Source organism: Rousettus aegyptiacus, unplaced genomic scaffold, assembly GCF_014176215.1.
Source record: "Rousettus aegyptiacus isolate mRouAeg1 unplaced genomic scaffold, mRouAeg1.p scaffold_m13_p_16, whole genome shotgun sequence".
Lineage (NCBI taxonomy): Eukaryota > Metazoa > Chordata > Mammalia > Chiroptera > Pteropodidae > Rousettus > Rousettus aegyptiacus.
In genome coordinates, this window is record NW_023416291.1 from 31,402,527 (window position 1) to 31,427,966 (window position 25,440).

Genomic DNA, 25,440 nt, shown 5'->3' on the forward strand with positions numbered 1-25,440 from the left:
GGCACATCTTGCTAGTGGATACACAATATGAATTTAGATAAGGCATAGATGTTCACAGACACAGTCAAGGCTATAGCAACTGGATGCTGAGATGCTGACTGTGGTTCTCAGGGAGGGATCTTGGCAGGGTGTGTGCCGCCTCTATGATGCTTGTTGCAAAATAGACACTGAACACAATTTTTGCTTTTCACCTTTTTTTTTTTTCATAAAAACAAAAATTCTCTTCCAATTTCTTTCAGTTAGCAAAAACAAATACTAATATAGGTCTTTCATAAAAGGAAATTGTCATAATACAAACTTTCTTAAAGAGGAAATACCTGTAGTCCCAATACTGTGTGTACTGGAACATGCATTCATGATACAAGCATGATGCATGAAGAAAAAAATCTCCTTTCCTCATGGTCTTCTCTGGGATTTTAATAATGAAACTGAAACACACACCTCTGTGAACCGCTAACCTGAACATTCCCATTGAGAGAAATTAAAGAAGGTATACCTTACTCTTGTAGACTTTTCTATATCTATGTCTAAAGGAGCATCTCACTAGATCACCCACTATCCTATTGCTCTGAATTGGTGTTCACAAGTGGTAGGTCGCTTCACGGGGACAGGAACCTTTGACCTCCTCCCTCCTTTTACCCACCTTTGAATGAATACCTATGAAAACACAGAGGTCTTGTCAATCATTCTTAAGCCAGCAAATGGCTTATACAAGCATCCACCATAACCCATTCTCAGTTTCAACAACTCTGTAGGCAAGTCACAGCCACCACAAACCCCTAGGGCACTGAAATAAATTAAGATGTTTCCCTCGATTCGACTTAATGAAATATTAAGTTGAATGGAGGCCTTTTCGTAGCATTTTTCTTTAAATATTTTAATCCAATAAAATAACTTTCTCCTTGACTTCTATGAGATTGTATATATACCAACAGAAAATCCTTTTTTTTTTCCTATAAGTTTTGGTGAATGATGATTGCTGCTTCTGCTTTCACAGAATCAGTCTACAGGGACTCCCAGTTATGCTACTTTACCTGCAGTAAACATGGAAGAGGAGATAATATTCATATTATTCCTTCTGCTGAAAATGAAGGTAGAGGTATGACCAACATTGCCAAGGAAGTGGGCAAAGTGGTCCTTAACTTCTACTCTGTACCTTCACATGTGAATCAGGCACAATAAAATCTTTTAAGTTGAACTTGGAAGGGTTTTGTTAAATATATTAATTTATCCTTTTAATTCCATAGGAAAACAAGAATACTTTTGTACAAGTTAGATTTTTTGAGTCACTCTGGCAAAAACTAGAGGGGAAATTAATAATAATTAGAAATTTCATCAATCATTTAGAAATAAATTTTAAGTCAGCAAATGCCTGTATGATAAACGGCACAGGAGGTAGCCTATTTAAACATCAGCTTCTTTAGAAAGGTAGGTTGTTTCTTAGAAAGAGCTGGGAGCTGTACAGTCTAGCACTCCAAGAGTCAGTGCCAGATGAATTGAAGAAAGTATATCATTTGATAGCTCAGATAGAAAAATATCATTAACTTAATGGTAGATATATAACTGCATGAAATATTGAAGAAGCTGAGAAAAAAACAGCAATGAGGAATCACAACAGTATACTTAAAAATTTGTACATCGATAAGTCCTTTATTATTAATGATTATTGCTCTATTGCTCTTGCTTGCTTTTTCTTGTTTGGTAAAATGATATAAATAGATAACTAGTAGCTAGCTAGTATGGGTATTTTTTTGGTCCTAGATTCTATCCACGTTTCAGCCATTATGCCAACTGAACCACTTAAAGAAAAGATGCCATCATTATGCCAGTGAAAGCAAGGCAGCAACTGAAAGTAAAGGCATAGCATGAGAATGGCATTGCAATATTCCCTGGATCCTCATAGAGTGGAAACTGTAAAACTCTTTCTGAATCAATATGGGAAAGTGATCTTTAGGTAGTAACCAAACAGGGCAGATGAAGAAAAAAGACAAGAATTGAGAGCAATATCAAGGGTAGAAGAAGAGAGAATAAGATGTAAGAAAAAAAGGTAGAGTCTTTGTGAGAGATAAACATTGGATGAACCAGACATGAATTTTGGGAGTTACAGGATACATTCTTTCTCTACTTAAAATGTTGATTTCAAACATTTCAAAACATAAAATCAAAACATCTCATTAACCAAGGGCAGAGTCCCTTGATCTCAAACTTGGTCAGATCCCCACTCTTCATTTTAAGCCCTCTTGGGAAGATCTATATATATATATATATATGTATTTTTTTAAATTGCAAAAGTAGTTGCTACAGAGGTCAAAGGATAACAAAACTATAAATTATGCATTGAGCTAAAACTACACTCAAGAGTTGCTGAAAAGGGCACTGGCAAAATCTTGACTCTAAAGAGAACCTTATTCTGTGGCCAAAAGTGTAGGTAGAAAAAACAGTAAGTGTAAATTTGAAAGCTGCACTTCAACTCCCTTTGGTCCTTATCACCAAGAGTGGAGACTGTTATTTTTCCACCACCAGTACCACTTCCTCCTTCCAATGGAAAAAGAAACAGTTTTGCTTTCAGGCACCATTTCTCTACCAATCAAAGTCCATTACTTGGCTGTGGGATGGGCACATACCCCAAATTTTGTGAAGTACAGTAACACATCATCCTAGTCCCCACCCCAATGGTAACTGGTCAAGGGATGGATGCTTGGTTTAAACTAAGTCAATCAAAACTCTTCTGAGTTTTGCAGGAAAAGGTCCCATCTCCTTCAAAGACTGCAAGTGCTAAACTCTTGGCTCTTCGTGACTTTCTCTGCCACTTTATGAAGAAAGACTGAGAATGAAGCCAACCACAGGGGAGGCCAGACTACATAGCAGTAGAGGAAGAGACATAGAGGTGATGGCATCATTCAGAACCTGGAGAAAGCCTACTCCTGAAATTTTTAGTAACATAATCCAAGCTAATTACAGTGACTGGCTAACTACTTGTGGTCACTTGAAATTAAAAATGTGCCCTCCTAAGACACCAGATATCACTACCATCAGAAACCTTGAAGACATAATCAGTAAATAATAATTAAAATATGTGTGTAAAACTGAAGACTAGACTCCTAAAAATACATTCATGCTTGACTTTTTCTACATTTATTTGCCTATTTACACACACACACACACACACACAAAAGATCAAAAAAATACATCAATTTCTCAGCTCTTCCACCAGAGACCAGAGACTTTCATAACACACACAATGCAGACACACACGCACACACAGCATTCACCCTACTCCTCCTTTTTGCACTCCAATATTTTCTACCATGTTGCCTCCATATCCTATCAGACAGTAAAAACAATAAAACCTAATTTGCATCTGACTTGTTTTGTTCTTTGTAATAATAGCAATCTTCAATAGCATAAACACAACTCATTTTATCTTTTTCTTTATAAAAGACAATTTGAGAAAGGTACTAGGGTCTACTCTTAAAGGTACAGCTTAAATAGCGGCTCAGGTTTTTTTAGACTTTCCTGTTTCAGACTTGAGAAAATATTTTAAATGAGGCAGTTTAAATTATTAAAATAAATTTAAGGGGAGGAGGGAATATTTGTAGTTTATTTTCATAGCACTATCATGGTGAAGAGTTGATTTTACCATTTTTTAAAAACCAATTTTGAGCTTGAAATTTAGAGTACCAACCAGGCCTTTTCAGGGAAAAACTATCTTGTTTGACAACAACAGTCTATATTTCAGCCACATGGTGGGTAGAGGTAGGTGGGAAAACTCCCTTTGGTATGTTACAATCAAAATGGCTGGATAATTGATTATATATATATATATATATATATATATATATATATATACACACACACACACACACATACACACACACATATATATGTATATATATACATATATTGCATATATATAGTATATATAATACATATATATATAACATTAACATACATAATTTTTAGTGCAATTAAGTTGTCAAGAAAATAAGGGGACTAATTTGGAGAACAAACAAGCACTCAATATTTCACTGGGGTAACTATGCTTTGGGGTCCTGAGGAGATCTGCTGAACCCTGCTGTACAAGAGTGAGAGTAAAATGGTCCACAAGTGGTACAGGAGAAGCCTGGGACTTGATGTCACCTTGTTCCTTCCCTCTTACTGCTACCCACATGTCTCCCTCTGTGAAATGTACCATTCAGTGAGAGACTGCATAGCTATGTCAGCAACTAATTTGATGTCTGACTTCTCAATAGCAGTAGGACAGTGAGATGGTTTCTTTCTGGTATTGAGAAACAAATAAACACATAATCTGAAATTTTATATTCAGTCTGACTAACTTCTTTCTGCAAATGAAGGTAAAATAAAGAAATTTTCAAATAAATAAGAAATGAGTATTTACTAATAACAGGTTTTCTCTTAAAAGACTTTTTTAGAGATTGTACTTCAGGTAGAAATGGTTAATATAAAAAGTAAACACAAAGGTATAGCTAAAGAAACATTGATTATACAAAATAATAAAAACAATGTCTGCCTTGTGAAGTTAAAAAACATAAAGCTAAAATCCTCAGTAACTACCACATACCAATCAGAAGTGGGGCTGTGAGGAACAATCAAGCTTGGACAATAAGGACTAAACCACCAAACGCACCCAGGGAACTGCTTACAGTAACAGGACATTGCTATTTTATTTTATTTTATTTTATTTTATTTTATTTTATTTTATTTTATTTATTTTATATTTTATTATTTTAATTTTATTATTTTAATTTTATTTTTGTCTTCATTATTGCCCAGGCAAAAAACTTTACTGTTCATGATAGGAGCTTCCCAAAAGAACAATCAATTCCTTCAACTGAAAGCATCAACAGTTCACTATCTAACACAGCTGAAGCCCTTGCCTGTTTCCGCCAGTTCTAAACGATTAAATCCTGATCCTTTTCCGTTCTTAATCAAGTCTCCACACTACAAAATGCATTTTAAACCAAACATCAAATTCACAACAAAATCTGGTTTAACTTTTCCTCCCCAGACACTAATAAAGCTGTCAAGGTGGGCTTCCCTGTCACCATGGTAAGCAATAAACTCAGCTGTCTTATCAACACAGTGTGAAGATATCTGGGGAGTGAGCATTCCACAGTAGTTAAAACGTTCTCAGGTAATTCTGTATTTTTCAAATGAAGTAAACATTCATTAGCTTTAGATATTAAGTTAAATATACATTTCTAACATGCCCATTAAAAATAGAAATTGATTTATACTTTTATGGAAAATAAATAAATTTTATAGAATAAATTTAATAAAATTTTCTATAAATAAATTTTATAGAAAATAAAAGTAAAATGAGAAAAATAATAAATGCAACAAAGAAAACCAAAGAAACAGAAAAATGGGATGGACAAAATAAATAGTAGCATTGAATCCCAAATATGCATTACAAAAATCAAGGTAGTAGATTAAGTTCTTAAGTGAAAATTTAAATATTTTTTTGTACTAAATCTTTCTTTTTAATGCTACTTAGGTTCCTTTCACAACAAAAACACACATAGGCACACTTTTTAACACACACACACAAATACAAAAAGGGACACAGGAGAGTTAAAAGTAAAAGGATAGAAGGAATGCCAAGCAAGTAATAACCAAAATTACCTGATATAACATTATTAATATTAGGTGTAATATACTTTGAAGCAAAAACAATACATTAATACAGATTAAACAAGGTCGTCACATTCTGAATTTGTGTGAATAATTTAAAAACAAAGAAAGCAAAAATTGACAGACTTGTAAGATGAAACTGATAAATCTATTTATCCTCTATTAGTAGAATTTAATACATCTCTCTCATTGACATATCAAGAAGAAAAAAATCAGGAATGATTGATATATGTATGATCAGCACAGTTGCACATATTGATGTAGTGGACACATAGAGACTGTTGCACTCCACAAATGAAGACTACATCATTTCTCCAAGCATATTAGAAAAATGTAAAGATCTGAAACAAATGAAGCAAAATCTTAAATTTCAAACAATTACAGATAGGCCATATTCTTTAGCCAACATACAATTAATTTAGAAATCTATAATAAAAATGCCTTTAAAAACCTTTGTATAGAAAGTGAACAATATGCTTCTCTATGAATTATGGTTTAAAAGAAGAAAATAGTAAATATCATAAAAATCTTCAAATGCATAGAAATAAAAATACCTCATTATCAAAACTGGCAGGATGCTAAAACAGTTTTGAGAAATCAAACTCATGTCACTGGTAATGTAATAAACTGACATTATGAACAATCATAAGTGCCCATCACCTATAGAACATTCTGACCAAAATTTTGAAGCAGGACCTAATTATGAATACATTTTGATACTAAGAGACATTCTGCAGAACAAACGAACTGAACTGTTCAAAAAATACTAATGTCATGGAAGCTAAGAAAAGATAAGAGTTACAATAATCAAATGTTATATATAATGAATAATTTATTACAGAACCAAAACACGATAAGAAAAAAAGAAAGAAGTGATAATATTTTGGGATCATTTGAAACATTGGAAAGTCAGTTATATATTAGGTAATACTTTCATATTAATGTTAAATTTCTTGTATATGAAAATGGTATTGAAATTACATAGGGAATATCCTTGTTCTTTGCCAACACATGGTGAGGTATAAAGTGTCATTATGTCTATAACTTATATTTAAATGTAAAATTTTAAGAAGCAAAAATTTTTCCCAAAGTGGAAAAATACCTCCTAGCAAAGTAAAAAAGGAAGTATTTCAAATAACAAAGAAAAAAATTCTTCATTAATCATTACATTCAATATTGATTTATAACCCTTTATTCCCGTGGCCAAAGATAAAACAATTTCAACAACAAAGTAAATAATGATAGCATTGGATTATAACATGAAGAATAAAATAAATATCCATGAGTCTATACTGATATAATGATGGAAGAAAGGAAAGAAGGACAGAGGGAAGGAAGGGAGGAAGGAAGGAAGGAAGGAAGGAAGGAAGGAAGGAAGGAAGGAAGGAAGGAAGGAAGGAAGGAAGGATAAAAAAGAAGAAAAAAAAGGCCACAAATTTTCTTTACTAAAGAATTCCAAATAATGTGTATATATATTTCCTCCTCTAGAAGATGGACTTTAATCATTATCTACTTGTATGTGGGCTGGGCTGAGTTACATGTCTCCAAATAATAGCACATAGAGCAAAATGTATTACTACATTAGAGGAGAAACTCACCCTAAGTGATCGAAGTTAACATCATCAATGATAATTGAGGTTGATAGCATGTACCTTTTGACACGTTATGAGAAGAAGGCATATCACCTATTTGGAATCCTTTCCCCAAACTCATAACTTTGGTGTAATCATGAGAAAACACCTAAAAAGCCTACACTGAGGGCAAGTCTACAAAATACCTAACCAATATTTTTCAAAACTGTCAAGGGCATGAAATCCAAGGAAAGAAACTGTCACAGATTGGAAGAGACTAAGAAGATATGAGTTAGTGCAATATGCTTATCTTGGAAAGTATACTGAAACAGAAAAAGAACAAAAAGTGAAAAAACTGCTGTTATCTGGATAAAGTCTGTGGTTTAGTTAACAGTATTGTATAAACATTAATTTCTTGTTTGTGCACATGTGCTATGGTCTTATAAGATGCTAACATTGGAGGAACCTGGGTCAAGGGCACATGGAAATTCTCTGCACTATCTTTGGAACATCCTGTAAATCTAAAGTCATTCCATATTTTAAAGTTAATTTTCTTTAAAAAAGGAAATTCTAAAATCAGAAAGAGGACAGAGATACCTACTAGTATAATCAACAGCTTAATAAGAGATGAAAAAGAATTGAAGAACAGAAGAAAAAACTTTTTTATCACAAACATGATTTTTTTTTTGCCTAAACCAAAATAATTTCCAGGACTAGTATTAAAATAACTAAAATAGCTTAGCCAGTCTGCCAGATATAAGATCAATAATAAAAATTGATTGCATTTCTATTTATCAGCAATATAATTAGAAATATCATTTTCCAAAAAGGACTTTAGGAACAGTCTATAAAGAATATAAAAATAAATCTAAATAATGATGTATAACATTTTTATAAAGAAGATTTTAAAACTGTATAGACAATAAAGAAGGTCCCTCCCAATAAATGGAGACACATAAAGTTCTTGAAGATAAAAAAAAGTCATTAGTATAAGGATGTCAATTCTCTTTAAAATGATCTATACATTCAATGCTATTATAATAAAAATCATGACAGGAGTTTTCAAGGAACTTGACAACCTATTTCTAAAAAATATATTAAAAAGTAAAACAGGATGCTACAAAAGGATAAAATGAAGACTTCCATATTATAGACCTTCTCTAATGCTACAGTAATTAAGACAATGTCATTTTACTACACAGATTGACACAACTGACCAAAGGAACAGAACAGAGAGCCCAGAAGCAGACCAGATCATGCACAGAAATCTGATCTGCAAGTTAGCTGGCTTTGCACATCACTGTGAAAAGAATGACTATTTAATAAAGGATGTGGGGACTCTATTATACTTACTATAAAAAAAATCACATCATAGATAAAAATAAAGTATAGCTGGACCAAGGACTTAAATATGAAAAGTAAAATTTAAATAGTCAGACAGTCCAATAAAAACTGGGCAAAAGACATGAACAGGCATTTCACAAAAAAGGAAATAAGAATAGGCAATAATAATATAAAAATATCAACCTCATTAGTGATTAGAGAAAAACAAATGAAAATTAATATTGAGGTACAATTTTATACTTACCATACTACCACACATTTAAAAAATGACAAATCAAAAGGCTAATGAAAATAAAATACTTGTATAATGTTGGTAGAAGTGTAAATTGTTCACTTTTAAAATCAATTTAATTCTACCTAGTGAAGTTGAAAATATAAACATCTTGAGACAGCAAAGCCATTCTCAGATATAGAATCAAAAACGTTTTCTTGCATTTTTGGACAAGGAGAACTGGAAATAAGCCAAAGATTCATCAAAGTAGGGCAGACAAAAAAGGTTGACTATTTATACAATGGAATACTATACCTCAGGGAAAACAAATGATCTAAGCTATCTGCATTGACATGAGCCAACTTTAAAAACACCATATTGTTTAGTTTTGCTTGTTTTGAAATGCATATTAAATCACAAGAGTAAACACATGGTATTATCCCATTGATATATATTTCAAAACAGGCAAAAAATAATTTACTTTTTACAAGACGGTACACAGGGAAATATGTACATGTGGTAAAATTATAGAGAAATAAGAAGATAGAGTAAAAACAAAACTTAAGACAATGATTAAATTTGCAGGGACAAGTAGAGGGTGTAATCAGGGACAAAAAAAGGGAAGGGATTTCAGAACTATTGCAAGAGTCACTTTTCTTAAGCTGAGTCTCAAATTGAGTAAAGTTGAGTCACAACCTACATGAGGCATACTGGATGATAGTTTAATTTTCATCATTTAACATGAACATATATTACATACATACACACATAACTATGCACATACATACACATATGATACTCTTCTCCTGCACACTCACTAGGTGTGCAGGTGCCCTGTGGCCCTCTTGGCATTGACCTGTGGGCATCAGAACTAGGGGAAGAGTCCCAAGAAAGTGCTAGTACTCTGGCTGCTGCTATCGAGATAATGCAGTCTTTTGTTTCTGTTTTCCATTAACATCCCTGAGATTATGGTAGGCCTACTTGTTATAGTGCAAGTAGAATAAAATCATAAACTTTTCACAATTTTTGACAAGATCATGAAATCCTACATACGAAAAGAAGAAAAGAGGTACAGTATACACCATGGTAGAAAACTACCTATATGGGTATTAGGAAAAATAGGTTTTAGCATGTGTTTAGGCATAAAATACGAATGAGACATAGGGTAGCAACTTTTACTTCTCCGCGTCTCTATAGATAGCTAGGATAGCTTCTATTCTCAAGGTCTAAGATGTAAGGGAAAAAATAACAAGAAATGCATAATTGCAGAAAGAAGAAATGTGAAAAAATATATAACCATATAAATGTTAAAGATCCAAACTGTGATGACAGCCAGTACAAAGTTTATTTCATCTGTACTGAAATATTTATCTATAATATACCATAGGATGAAAATTCTCCTTCAACTTGTATATCAAAGAAAAAATAAGGAACTCCGCAAAGAAGCTCAAGTAAAATATTTTTATGATATACAAATGCCATTGAAGTGAAAAATCTTCAATAAGACCACCCAACCTTGAAAAGTGTATTCACATAGGATTTAAAGAGTAATATTTATATGACATACAATAGGTGGTCTTTTGCATGGGTGAAATACTCCAGCTGACTTTGGTTCATGAATGTTTTAGGAAGATTATGATAAATTTCTACCTGGCAAATCATAATGTTAGCCTAAATTTCTAATTCTGCTTTCAGAGCTGTATTTTTTTTTATTGCAATGAAATATTCAAACTTCTTAGTCTTATGTGTGTATATGTATCCATATATGCACTTATGAATACTGGAGACTATGAATAATATGTACCTATGGATACTGCTTTTTCTTTTAACAGCTTATTGTTTACTTTATTGATGTGGCTACCAGGAGGCTCAAATGTATAATTTTTAGCACTAATGGTAACTTAGGTTTTCTGGCACAACTGCATTCTTTTTCTTGGCTTTTTATTCTCTATTACTTAATTTAATTTGTTTTACTCTATATGGTATTTTTTTTACCATAAATTACCTCAAATTATTTTCAGAAGTTGATAGAAACTGACTGTATATGTACACGTATGTGTCTTCTAATTTTAAATGAAGATTTTAAATGAAACATGGTTTAAATTATAAAGCTATAAATTTCTTGGATCACCAGAAAAACAAAGAACAAAAGATACCATTTAAAATCACATCATCGAAATGAAGCAACTTGAAAGACTACAACAGTTGTTACACTCTAATTTCAGATATGATAACTTACTTGCATATGTCATCTTCTGGGTCTTCAAGCCCAAATCTTTCATCAAATGTAAGCTGTATCCATACATTTTCCTCTGCCGCTACTAATCTCCACACCAAGACCATATTTCTTGGATAAGTATGAGGAAACTTTGGGCTGTGAATACTTCCATTAGTAGACACAGTAACAATTCTCTCATGCTGGGAATCTTGTACCCCTAAAACAAAAACATAGGCATAGACATACATTTAGAACAGGCATTTCAAAAAGTATAGCTTTCAAAATAAATGGTTTTTTAAAAAAATCATTCACATTGTACCCCAAACAAGTGTTAGGTATGATTTACATAATATAAATCAGATACTAATTTTTCTTTCAGAATTTATCCAGGAAAAAAAAGAGATTATTTTAACGCTATCGAATAAAAAACCTGTGTATATTTATACTTGAAAGAATACAACCAATTTGTCTTTTTAAATTACTGAAATGTCACACAACCAACTCTTCTGGATTCCTAAAATCACAATAAATTTGAGTTAGGACCCTAATCACCAAGACCTTATCAAATATGAGTCATATTAGAACAAAAAGACACTCGATATAACTCTAGTTTTAAAAATAAAAATAATAAAGTCCTCTAATCATGATTAGGTTTAGTAACTAGTTCATTAAAAAGTAGATTATCTGCCTAGGTCTAACCTAATAAGGTTAGCCCTTAAAAGAAGCTAAGTGCTTCCAAACCTCAGAAAATCAAAGTGTGAGAGAGATTCAACAGGTGAGAAATTCCTTGTTGCTGGCTTTGAAAATGGAGGGCACAATGTGCCAGAAACCGAAGGCAGTCTAAGACTAACAAATTGCAAGGAAATGGGTACCTCAGTACTAAAACCTCAAGGAACCTGAACAGGTGTGGAAGCAGTCTCTTCTGGACATTCTCCAGAAAGGAATCAAGTCTGGCTGACACCTTGATTTTAGTCTTACAAAAACTCAGCCAGAGCCAGTCACACAGTGCCCTGATTTCTAACCTATAGACCTGAGAGTCAATAAAGTATGTTTTAAACTGCTAAATTTGTGGTCATGTCTTACATAATATTAGAAAACAAATGTCTTCTACTCTTCACAAAGCTGTTTGGATTGCAAGTATTCCTTTTTGCCCTCATTCTTCAGCAGCAATTACAGTAATTGTAGCAACTCTTCATTTAGGATTTATGTTAGTCAAAATACATCATTTCACCTTGCTAAAAAACGATCTAAGAACATTACTTTAAGAAACTTCTTGAATTTAAAAGACAATGTCAAGGGTCATGTATTAATTAAAATATTATTAAGGTTAAAAAATAACCTTTTTATTAGTAAAATACCCAAAATAATTTTAACAATTTCTATTTATGATTCTTTAAACAAATATTTTATTCTCTTAAATGTGGCTATTTCAATAATCAGTGAACTAAGTATTATTTTATATTGTCTAACTTATAATTAGGAAGACAAGGTAAGGACGCATAATGTTCTTTGAATATGCACAATTCGCATTATGAGGAATAGCATAGTAGTAAAATAGGCTTTAAGTACTATAAGATTTTTAAATTAAATAAATAATTTCATGTCACCATTCTTCCCGGTGCCTAAACTTATCCTCAGCAGTAAGTAACCTACGCAGAAACATCTTCCCTCATACTGGATGTTAATATTTGATACTGGTAATTGGCTATGTTAACATACATTACTGGTAATTGGCTATGTTAACGTACATGAAATAATCAATAACTCTTTTATGCACATAATTTAGCACCAGTATATCTCCTAAGAAGACAAAAAGATCTATCAAGTTAGATGAATTCTCTTCTATACTCTCAAATGATAATTTACTATTAAAATTAAATTAACAAATTGTTTACAAAGATTTCTTTTAAAAATGAGATATTTCCCCACTCTCTAAATTTTCTTCCAATAATCTAAGTATTTCAGGAGGTGTTTATGGCACTCATTTATATCAAAAGTACTCATTATATAAGTATATATTAATTTTTCCAATCAGATTAATAAAATGTAACATGTGCCTCATTCTGCCTCAAAACACATGCCTTAGGTATTCTTTACAAATAAAAAAAGTTACTCTCATATACAATCTAGAAAACTACATGGCTACTAAAAGATCTGAATTCCATTTTTATACCTCCAGTCAAAAAAGTTCATGAACAAAAGGTATGTACTTAAATTGTTTACATCTTTTTTCCCTTTATAATTTACAATTCCATTAAACTGTAACTAAACTAAACATAATTAATAGATTGAAAATCTAGGCCTTCTTTGTGATAAAATGTAAATTTCCTAAGTCAGACTGGTGCTCTCAAAAATTAATCTCAAAATGCAATGAGGTTCGCCATCATATGCATGTGATTTGACAATTGTCAAAGTTTTATGTAAATCTCAAACAACTAGGCTTATAATCAAAAAGAAAAAAAACAACAAACATTAAGTTCTATCAAATTACAACACTGCATTGATAGCTCTGTTCTTCAAAAGCTCACCTTCCCAAATACATAACTTTAACTGATATTTCAGATATAAGACAAATATATATTTTGTGACTATTTTATTGAACATCTGCTTTTAATATATTCAATGACTAGTACACACACAGAAAGTACCAATGAAATAAAACAAATGTTTGTAGTCAAATAACTAAAATATTTACAACATGCTTCTTTCAATGTATCCTAAGTAAGAATAAATCTTGTTCATTGTAGATGAGTTTACATGAAAATGAAAATGTATATAAACACTAAATTTTTATTATTTATATAAATATACATTATTTCATATTATCTTGCACAATCCCTCTTAAGGAGAAATATTGAAAACTAAAAGAAAACAAAAATAGAAAATGAAAAGAAGGGAGATTAATAGTGTAAATACTATAAAATTGTTCACTATATATGTACACATACATTCAATTATACAGAATCATTGTATATTTGTATGTATTCAATAAATTTAGCATTAAAATCAAAATAATTTCTTATGTTTACCATGAATTACATACTGTTATTCCCTCTGAAGCTGTATTTATTACAGATAAAAGAGAGTAGGAACAAGATCATAAAATGCAATAAAAATTCTGATAATTGAAAATGCTATGTTATTAATAAGGGTAACATTAAAAAAAAGAGGTTTCTGGATAATATATAACTCCTAAAGAAAGATAAATCATCCATTTCCTTATCAATGCCAATGTTTTAAGTTGACTGTAGCACAAAAGAAGAACCGTAAGATTAAGAATCAGGTAAAAAGAAATGAATCTCCTTGCTTTAGTTTTAGAGTTCTGAAAAATACTGGTTCCTGTTTCACACAAGCAAGACTGTGTGACATGTTACTGTAAGCTGGTAGACTTCACAGATGTCTTGTGAGATTTGTTGTTCACCTTTAATATATGTTAATTTCAAATTGTGTATAAAAAAGGTATTTCTGTATCTGCCATTGCATCTATTTCCAATCCTTACTTGATAAATACACATATTCACTGGTGCGTATTATCTGTGTTTTGCTCTTCTCACTGTGTTTTCCCATGTGATAATACTTCTTTATCCTAATCATGCTAGTTTCTTTATAAAGGCTATTTCTGTTTCCATCTCATTAGCTCTCAATTAAAGTAGTTCACTTTCAACAATACTAGTTAAAAATCAAATGAGATATGTATATGTAAAAACCTCATGGGTAAAATGCAAATACTTAAAAACTTTATCTATCTCTATCTATCTATCTATCTATCTATCTATCTATCTATCTATCTATCTATCTATCATCTATCTACCATGTTTCTATATGGCTAGTTTTCTAGTTTTACCTACTCCACTACTGGCACATTTTTTTCTAGAAAATCCAGAGTAATCTCATCCTAATTTTAATTTCTATAGAGAGAAGATATTCTTGAGCTCCACACAGCAAACAAATATCTCTCATAAAATTCAAACAATATAGAAATACCACATTTTCAAGTTTAATATTTAAAGTTTTGACTATTAATACAAAAGTATAATATACCATACAGAAAACTCAGACTCATTTCTGTTTTATCACCAGCTCAAATCTACCGTTTCCCATACCTTTAAAACAACAGCAAAATAAGACAAAGATAATCAAGTTAGTGTTGTTTACCTCAAACTGTTTACAAATTACAAGAATAATTGTTCACTAAGGAAAAATAAAATAAGGTATTGTTATATTAAGTAAATCATAAAACAATATATTTAAGACATACTCACTTGAGGTTCTTGAATTTATCCGAGAAGATAATCATTTTATTCCTCAAGGAAATGAATGGTCAAAAACCATATTGAGAATCTATTATGGTTCATGCACTCCTCCAGGTGCTTCGTATCAGAAACAAAACAAAGCCTTGGCCTCTTGATGTGACACCTTCTACAACTGTAATTCAGTATCAGTAACTGGACTAGGTATACCAGGAAAGTAATATTCAACTATCAAAACCCACTTTTAGAAAGCCATACTTGATTCCTGTGTAGATTCCTTTAGGATTGCATGTTTCAGTCATAATGTATGGGTTGACCATTTTTACTTTTCTACCATACTGTGGATTCTTAGAAGGCAAAATTATTTTTATTGAAGTCCATACCAATATCTAGCTTTGTGTCCAGCACATGGCACTACTTCATATACATTGATATTATAAAAAGACTTGCTATCCTAGAACATGGCAGAAGACAATTTTATCTATTATTCAAAATTTCATCCTTAATTCCTAAGCTTCCAGAGATTGTACATATAAGGATCAAAAAATTTTACAATTTATGCTCCTCACAAATAAGGTCCCTCAATTTGTATTCAATATCTTACTCATAATTCATCTATTAAAAGCATATATTTTTCAGCTGGAGGTGATAGGTCTTAGAGTACTCATCTTTGAGACATTAATTTCATAATAAGCTTGCTTATTTTTAAAGAAATAAAACATTTTTCTATAATTTTACCACATTCCAAGAATGTCAGTTATATTTATCATTTTATCTTGACTCTGAAATATAAATATATTGACGATAAAATTTGCTATTTAAGGCAAGACATTTGATACCAATTTATTTTTTTATAAACTAGAGGTAATCACAGACTATTTTAAAGTTCAGTGAAATGATAATTGTATAAATTAACCACCTCAAAAATTATAAATCAGTATGTAGGTGAAAAAGAAATTTAGTCCATCATATTCTAATTCAAATACAACAAGAGAGAAAAGTTATCAGATGTCAAGGTTTTCTGATGTCAATGACTATGCAATTGCTAAGTAAGTTAATACAAAATTGGTCATATATATAATGATTCCAATTTCACAGAGATCAAATAGGTTAAGCAAAAAGAAAAGCAGTGCTTTTTAGGCAGTGATTTTAAGTTTCTGATTCCCTTCTACAAGTTGATTAAAGAGGTATGAAAAAGAGCAACTTTGTAGAAATGTTGCCATTTCCTTATCTTTAAAAAAATTTTGATTTTTTTTTTTTTTTTTTTTTTTTTTGGTATATAATGGGAAGTATAAGAATTCCGCCATTAGCCTCCTATCTATGAGCAATGGTAGGAAAGAAAACTTGTGTTTCGGAAGTTCACAACAAATCTTCCATATGTGATGAAAGAAAGTTAATACAGTGACCATCTTCCCAACATCCCCTATTACCATTGTGAAGCAGCCATTGAATAAAGCAAGCTAGAATCGACACTACCCAAAGGATGTCTGGAAAATCCACATAAGTCCATTTCCCTCACTGCATAAATGTTTCTAATGAGCAAATCAGAATGAATCCAGTGGCTTCCCCCCTCCCTCCAATAGTTAGGGATTGAACCATTTTGGGTGCAGAAGTCAAAATCCAAAACTACTATAGTTATTAAGCCATCACAGTAGAATACAGTCTGATGACAAAGTCAATGCACAGAAGTAGGCAGATGCATAGCAATATAGAAAAAAAGGAGCTAGATCCCAGCTCAAACTACATAATAAATTCACCCCATCTTAGGGCTTCTCAAGTACATAACTAAATACATCATTTTTACTATTTAAGCGAATTAAAATTAAGATTTTTTTTACGCATACCACCAAATTATTATATAGAGAACATGTTCAGGTTTGCCTGGGGTGGCCTTGATTTAGACTGTTATTCTGATGTGACTAGTATTACTGTTCCCTTTCATACTCTAAAATATCTGAATTGGCATCAAAAAGGATACAAATAAGAATTATAAAATTATTTTGGTATTGAGGCATGAGATATAGAAATAGCAAAGATTTGACAGTATGGTATTTTAGCCTTAAAATAATGGTAAAAATAACTTTTTTGGATTTATGCAATGAGATATTATATTTTAAAATGAAGGCTCCTTTATGGATAACAAACTGGCAATAATCTTCTTATCTATTATGCCACAGGGTAAATAGCCAAGTATATAAACACAGAATCTTCTTAAAGCCTTTATCATACACCAATTAGTAATGAATATAGCTGTATACATACATAATTATGGACACCACTATAGTGAAACATGCTTAGGCAATGCTATTATTTTTTATTCTGTGTTAAGTTATGCATTACTTTAGATACCACAAAGAGGCCAAAATGAGAATGTAGAATGGAGATAAATTTTGAGTAATTCACATTACAAAAGAAACATTCACTTTAAAGATTCGCTATTGATTCCATTTGTTCAATGTTTAATCTTATTGAATTAAAACTATTATTCAATGTAGAAAGTTTACATAAAGTTTTAGGAGCTCTGAAATTTTTTAAGTAGCAAAATTTCTATGAAACATGATGACAAAAATTGCCTAATATGATTAAGCATAAATTCATATTAGATAACATTTAAGCAAACAAATAAGCTTGTTTTAGAGAACATATGTCCAATAAAGAACCTCATCTGTTTTACAGACTTAACATTTGTCAATTTTCTATCTGCAATGGACAATTAACTTACAACATTCACGTTGGAATTTACCATCAGTTTCAAGTATGGAAAGTAGTTACCTATTTCTTTGTGATCACACAATATCTATATACAGTACCAACATTTTGATTGGAAGACATTTAAAATTCATTGAGGAAAATAATAATGAAAAGGTAATCAATACAAACACTCTTTCAGAGAAAAGTACAAATAGACCATTAATTTTTGATTTTAATAAATATTAAAATACTTTAAATTCTTATTTTAGGGTAAGCTCTGAGTTAGGCAAAATAAATAATTCCTAAGAAACAATAAACTAAGAATATATTTATTTCATTTTTAACATGTTTAGCAATCATAAGTGCTGAAAAATGAGACTTTACTGTTTCCTACTTATACTTAGCATTTTATGTTCTAAGGTGAATGCATACAATTTATATATAATGAGTCTATGGCTTTCTTATGAATAACATCAAAAGATAAGAAAAATAATAAATTTGATCGCTTCTATACAAATCATGTCCTCTTATTTTACATTTTAAAAGTTTTAAATGCTGTAAATTAGTGATAAACTATTTGCATTTCCATAAATAATATCCAAGATTTATAAGTTTTATTTGTAGCAACAGTTTTGGCTTCAGTACTAATTGCACAATGATATCAGGAATAAGTAAAGAGTAATTATACTAGGACATGACTGCTCCACATAGGCTTGATTAAATATTAAATATGCTCAGGAATGTTCTAACCATTCTGCCCTGTTGGAAAACATCACCTTCTCACCCCACACGCTGCCCTCAACAACACTTGTCAATTTTAAAGTAGTGTTAAAATATAAGTAAAATATAAATGTGAGGATTCTAAGAGAAATGAAAGCCATAAAGTACTAATAAAACACCATTTTGATGGGAAAATAGGTTGCTTAAATTTTATTTCTCAAAGCAAAGGTATTTTTAATGATGATCATGAGAAAACCTAATTATGCCAAGCTATTTTTTCTCAGCTTACATTATTTTATCATCTCGATGGTCTATTATAAAAGAGTGAGTAGCATAAACATGAAGATGTTAAGTGTACTTTATTCTAGAATTGTCTTAAATATATCCATTAGCAGAATTATTCAGCAACAGCTAGCATTCAGACAATAGTTTCAAAATCTAACCAAAGATCCAGAGGCAAGAGGTCTAAAAAGAGACAGATGGGACAAATTCAAGAAGATAATGTAATTTTATTTAATATAGGGACTGAATTGGACTTTACAAAGTCCCCAGAAGTTTCATTTGTGAGAAGAGATTATTCTCTGACACCTCAATTTCACTAGTTCCTTCAACAGTATTCGAAAATACTTATCTCCCCATCTTCTGATCTCAGTTAAGACTTTGAGGATATGTCTGTCAGATTGGACACTGTCAGAAGTCACAAGAAGATTCAAGAATCCTTCTTTATGGTATTTGCATTGTTTATCTCAGTGTAATCCCCTAGCTGCATTTGCGACCTCCCAGCAAGTGAACAGACCTGTTTGAACAGAGCGTTTCCTGAAAATTCTTGTTCATGCAATCCGGTTTTGATGTTGAAAGCTCTCCACCCATGTTCCCTACAAATTCATCCATTTCTCTTCTGAAAGAAAAGAATATTGCCTCCCCCCCCCAAAAAAAAAAACGGAAGAAAGATATAGAAATAAATGCCCAATGAGTGAGGAGGAGCAGGAAATAACCAGAAAAAAACTGCAAATTAGGTTTATAAATTAAACTTAATTGCAGCAAATATAACACTACCAAATATCTTGAGAAATGGTTACTAGTCTTATCCTCAAGTAGAGGAAGGGCTTTTTAAGGCAAGATATGTATAACATAAGCTTTAAGAACAACTATACTAACCATTTAAATTACCTGATTTATATTTACTGAGATCTATTTTCTAAAACCACACAAATCATCAAAATATTTATTTTATAGCAGTTATCATATTTTAAAATTTGCTTGCCATTGTGCATTCTTGATAAAAGTCAACCAAAACAAAAGATTTCTGATAGGAAGGCAAAATACCAAATTAATTAATTAATTAATTAATTAACTAAAATAAATATGCATTAAGACATTACACGTTAATTAACAAGAAACTTTTATTCAATATTTTATTCCAAAAGAAAATACTTATAAATGAAAGATGGACAAAAAGGCTAAGAAACACCAGAATAATCAATTACACTTTGAGAAACAAACTTCTCTCTCTCTCTGCGTCATAACGGTCAAAATAACATACCAGGGGAAATTATCATTAACATATCAGAGAATACAGAAATGAGAATAGAGCTATTTCAGTAAGCACACTGTAGTCTGAAGATTATTAGGGATATGAAAACAGCGCTGGAGTACTGGAATAACTAGATAGAAATTTAGAAGTACAAGGAGAGAAAGACTTCCATTATGAAAGCAAGGCATTTGAGTCTATGCTTATTCATGTTGAAGAATTAGATAAGAATATTGTACCTCCTAAACACACTTCTCTTCCTTAATATGGTTCATTACATCAACTTTAATTATGTGAGAGTACATTAGAGTGTATGAGAAGAAAAGTTTAAATATTCAGAGTAAATAAAAATATATGTTTTGCTTACCTTTTAAATGTTCTTTCTCCTCTTTTCTATGCCAGTCCAGATGCTTGGGTATAGTTCCTCCCTGCCAGTAGATGGAGATAGTAAAATTGAGTCTTTTGGTGACCTCAAATCGTAATCTAGGTGGTTCAGAATCTTCAATTTCAGATTTTGGAAGTAAAAATTTTTTGAATGATCAAAAAGACACATAAAGCTTGTAAAAATGATTATCTGAGTCAAATAAACTTTTATTCATGGTCATTGATATCAATCTTTAAGGGAGAGGGTCTTGGCTGGCATAGAAAAAAATAAAAGAAAGAGCATTATTTTGTAGGATATATTCCCTTGACTCTTCATTCTTCCCAGATCTCAACAAATATCTATTAAGTACCTACACAAAATTGTAAGTTACTGGCCAGATGCTTTCATATACTTTATCTATTTAATGTTTTTAATCACCCTGTGAAGTATAATTATCCCCAAACATCTTGTCCCAGAAACAAGATTTTTAAAAATTCCATGTGGTGAACTGACACTCTCTAGCCAAGTTTTTTGTAGTCTTCCTGGCGTTTAGTTAATGGCTTCCCTAACCAGGAAGAATTTGTTTCTTCTTCCTACAGATCAAGAAACCTTGAAGTTGTTAGAAACTCATTTGCTATTGGTAAAAACTGGTTTTGTTTTATTTAATTTCAAATTAATACAAATCTTCTCAGGAAAATATTCGAAAGGCTAAGGGGCAGCCACTGTACAGTGATTAAATAATTCATCTGAAAATAAAACAGAGCCCAGGAATAGTGCTGTATGAATTTTTTTTTTGCTTTGAGAAATGGATAAAATTCATAGAATAAGCATTAAAATTTGTGATTGCTAATAATGGCTTATAAAAATAATAAAATTATAATCATTTTCCAAAGATAATAGGATATGTAAATACCTCTTGAAAATGATAAAGAAGCAAATGTTAAGAATATTCAAAATTAAATTGAATGTTAATGAATTACAAATTAATTGGTTCCATCCTTCTCAGTTTAGGAAACCCATTGAAATTTTAATTAAATGGAATGTATTTCTTATCCTTATCCTAAGTAAAGTCTAAGTTTCGATATTCCTTACAGTCATTGTCAATGACTTGATTTCAACAGAACACACTTTAGGAAAAAAGGGCATATTCAAATAAGAGTAATAATGATTTGTTCAAGAATGACCGATTAAAATAAACTACTCTCAGTCAGTCACCTTAAACACTCTACCCAAATGAATACACCAATATTTATATACTTCATTACAGTTCTCGTAATGATTTTCAGATTACAAAATGCTTTCTTATACATGTTTTTTTTTTTCTGGCTATTACAATAATCTTAAAAACTGACTTATCATGCAAACTTTATTATTGAGTCAATTGTTACAGTAACTAAGTGGACCATTAATTTCTTGTCCCAATTAATACACATTTAAGAATGAAAGTGGTAATATTGCATCAGGGCAACAGACATAAACCATGATGGTCCCCAGACAATTTGAACTTATGGTTAACCTAATGACAAATGACAAAATTAACCTTAGATCCAGATTTCTGAGTCTATTCTCTCTACAACATCACACAACTCCAGGAAATCTTTCAACCTGGGCACCTGTGTGATTGATTCTTATATTTTCCTGTTTGAATCCTTATTCAACTTAGCCCACTGAGTAGAACTTCTTCTTTGTTTTTAAAAATTTAGTAATATCTATTACATTTAAAGTACTTTATTTCAAGATAGGTTAAAACAATAGCCAGTTTGTTGGTTTTATAAGTACTACAAACAACAACAACAACAATAACAACAATGGAAACTTTCTCTGTTTAACTGCTTTTTGATGAGCTAATTGTGAGCTATTTCTAATACTACCACTAAAGCAGCAGACATTTTTACTGATTCCAACTTATTTACTGGATTCTGGCTCCATTTTGCTGCTTGAAACAACAGCGTTGACATTAATTCTACTTCTAGTTATAAACATTCTTCCAAAATTTGGTACTCCTTAAAAAATGACAAATTCCATATTAATTTAGAGAAGAAAGCTCATTTCAAATACACTCAATAATTAGGGTTAACAGGTGTGGAAAAATAAAATTGTACTAAAAGAAAAGACTACTTATCCTTTACAATGAATGCAAGTCTCACATATATATTCATCTACTTACTTGATTATTTAGTTTTAAAAATATCTGTGTGTAAGTTAATTTACAAACTCTAAAAGATCATGCATTCTGCCTAGGCTTTATTTTGCTTTGTTTTCATAGTTTGCTTTTCACTACTGTAAAAAGTAGAGTTTGCTTTTTGCTTAGTAGATAAAAAGGATGACATGAGTTCATTCCTGGCCGGTTGCTTTCTGAATATCACTGGCTTAAGAATAATTAACCAAAATCCCTCATATTATATGCAAAGACACCAGCAACCTATTGCCATGTCATCAATATTTTTCTATGGAATTTAGTTATATTAAATTCATGTTTGAAATTACTTCACCACAACCTTTGAGAAATCAAAAGTAATGTAGAGCAGGTTCTTAAAGATGGTCATTTGTTCAATGTCATTTTGTTATAACCAATTGAAAAAAAAAATCAATTCCTGTCTAGGGCCACCATCTGTGTGGAGTTTGCAAACATATTCTAGTAAGCCTTATGCTTTAATTTTTCTAGATGACAGGTATAAAGGCAATGTTTAGAATTGATTGTAAGTATTATGGATAGGAGAATAATATAATAGCACCATTATGGTAAAATGTCAGTAGGATAATTTGGACTGAAGAACATAATGTAGAAAGTTTCTGAGACAAACAAAACAAAACAAAACAAAACAAAAACCTTGACATGATTTGCTAAATAATGTCTATAATTCTCTGATATTTTATAATTACTTCAATTATAAGACTAGATTTCGGAATTCCTCAAGTGTGTTAAACTACTGAACCAAGAATTTAAAAGCAAGAGCTGTTTTTGATCCTCTTAAACCAATGGCTTGAGAAAGGTTTGAGGATCTGATGAAAGGTATGGATGCTCAAACCAGAAAATTATATATCTAAATAGATACTCTCATAGTTTTTACACAATAGCATACAACTTCAGAGTATTCATCCAGCCTATCTACAAACCCTTATATCTATGAAGTCAAGGTTAAGAACATTTTCTCCAAAAATAACTTGTTCATTATAAAGCAAAACAATTAGTCCATGGTCTACAGTGCCGTTTTGGTAAAACAGCATCAGTATAAAAAAGTAACCAATTTAGCAATCAGGGATTAAAAAAGAAGGGCATTCCAAAAAGATAACTTCAGTTTTGGAGTAAGTTGAAAAAATACATACTTGAATTACATATACATAATAGATATATATACCCAAATATATATACATATAGAAGATAGTATATTATATATAGAAGGCATAGAATGTTTTTTTGATTAAGACAATAATAATATTTCACATATTTCCAATACAACCGAGTGAAAGTGTTTAAATATTTTCTGGAAAAATGTATCTAAAATGTATAATTTAGAACAACCTAAGAATTCCTTACATTTGCTAAAAAAAATAATATCTTCTCTGGAAGAATTTTAAAAGATTTGTTATCAAGAAATGTACATATAAAAGCATACAGCACAATTGCACTCTCATATTTCCACAAGAAGTATTTATTTCACATAATAGTTTTGAAGTATGAATGACAAAAGCAGTTACCAACTTTTGAACACCAATAATGGGCTAGTAACTATTAGACACTCACATGAATTATCTTAACAGCAATACTGTGAGGAAGATTTAATCATCACCACTCTACTAAAGAGAAAACTTCTAATTGGATTAGGACATTATGAACAGAGAAAGCAAAAAACGTAATAATGCACATGAGCCCCACCAGACTGCACACATGAATTAATAACTGCTGCTTCCTTCTGTGACACCTGTAAATGGTACCCTCAGGGTGAGAAGTAGCAGCCGTTCATGTATTTGTAAATGGGCGGTGGTTCTCCTGAACCATATAGGTGGGTCAGACAGCATGAAATACATCTGATTTGATCCTAGTTCTTTTGTGGCTGAATTGATAGTGATTTATTTTTAGAAGATAATTAAGACAACTTTAAATTTTTTCCTCTATTTTTTTTTTTCACTGCCGAAAGAAAAAAAGCCCTTTCGGTTAGATAAAAAAGAAGTTAACACAAGGGTTGCATATGTTGTTACATCTTAGTTCTTAAAGAATGGTTGGTTATAACAATATAATCAAAATCTTTCACCAGACTTTGTATTTCATAAAGGAAATTAATAAATGTTTAAAATATAATAGTACTGTATATATTTAACTTCTATTTAGGTAATTAAATTTTTATTCAATAATATTAATTAAAATATATTTTTAATTGTACAGTGAGTAGGTTCTCTCCTTTAGTCCTTTAGTGAGTATGGTATAGAACATTTATAGTAAAATAGTACAATGAGTACATCTTTAGCATCTTTGGATTCAAGCTCATAGAATGCTCTGGAATCATCATCACTTCTCTACTTTTATTCAAGAGTGTAAGTGGAATGGAGAAGGCAGTCAATAGCTGTGATCTCATTATTTTTTATTTAAGAAATCCAGTATAACAGTAATGTATAAAAAGTCCAATATAATAAAAGTTCTATAAAGGAGTTAAACTATAATTTTTTAAAAAATATTTCTTTATCCTCAAAGTTCATCTTTCAGTGAAGGATAAAGTATTTTAGCATGCATATTAAGCTGCAATTTTTAGTAAAACATGTATGGAACATATTCTAAGTAGAATTAGGTTTCAGAACGCAGCCAACAAATACTCATCCACCGCCTACTGAGTTAAGGACTTGGAAAATGGAGTCAGGCTGCTGTGCTGGAATCCAGGCTCACTGCTAC

At 31.1% G+C, this 25,440-nt stretch overlaps 1 protein-coding gene across 6 annotated transcripts in view; it reads right to left on the reverse strand.

Annotated features, from left to right (window-relative positions):
* PDGFC (platelet derived growth factor C) overlaps positions 1–25,440 on the reverse strand; it is a 163,082-nt gene that overhangs the window by 65,878 nt on the left and 71,764 nt on the right. For all 6 annotated transcript variants that reach the window (XM_016138671.2, XM_016138672.2, XM_036233656.1 and 3 more), the window contains one exon: positions 11,021–11,216. In XM_016138671.2, the coding sequence (XP_015994157.1) occupies positions 11,021–11,216 (196 nt within the window). The remainder of the gene's footprint in view (positions 1–11,020; positions 11,217–25,440) is intronic.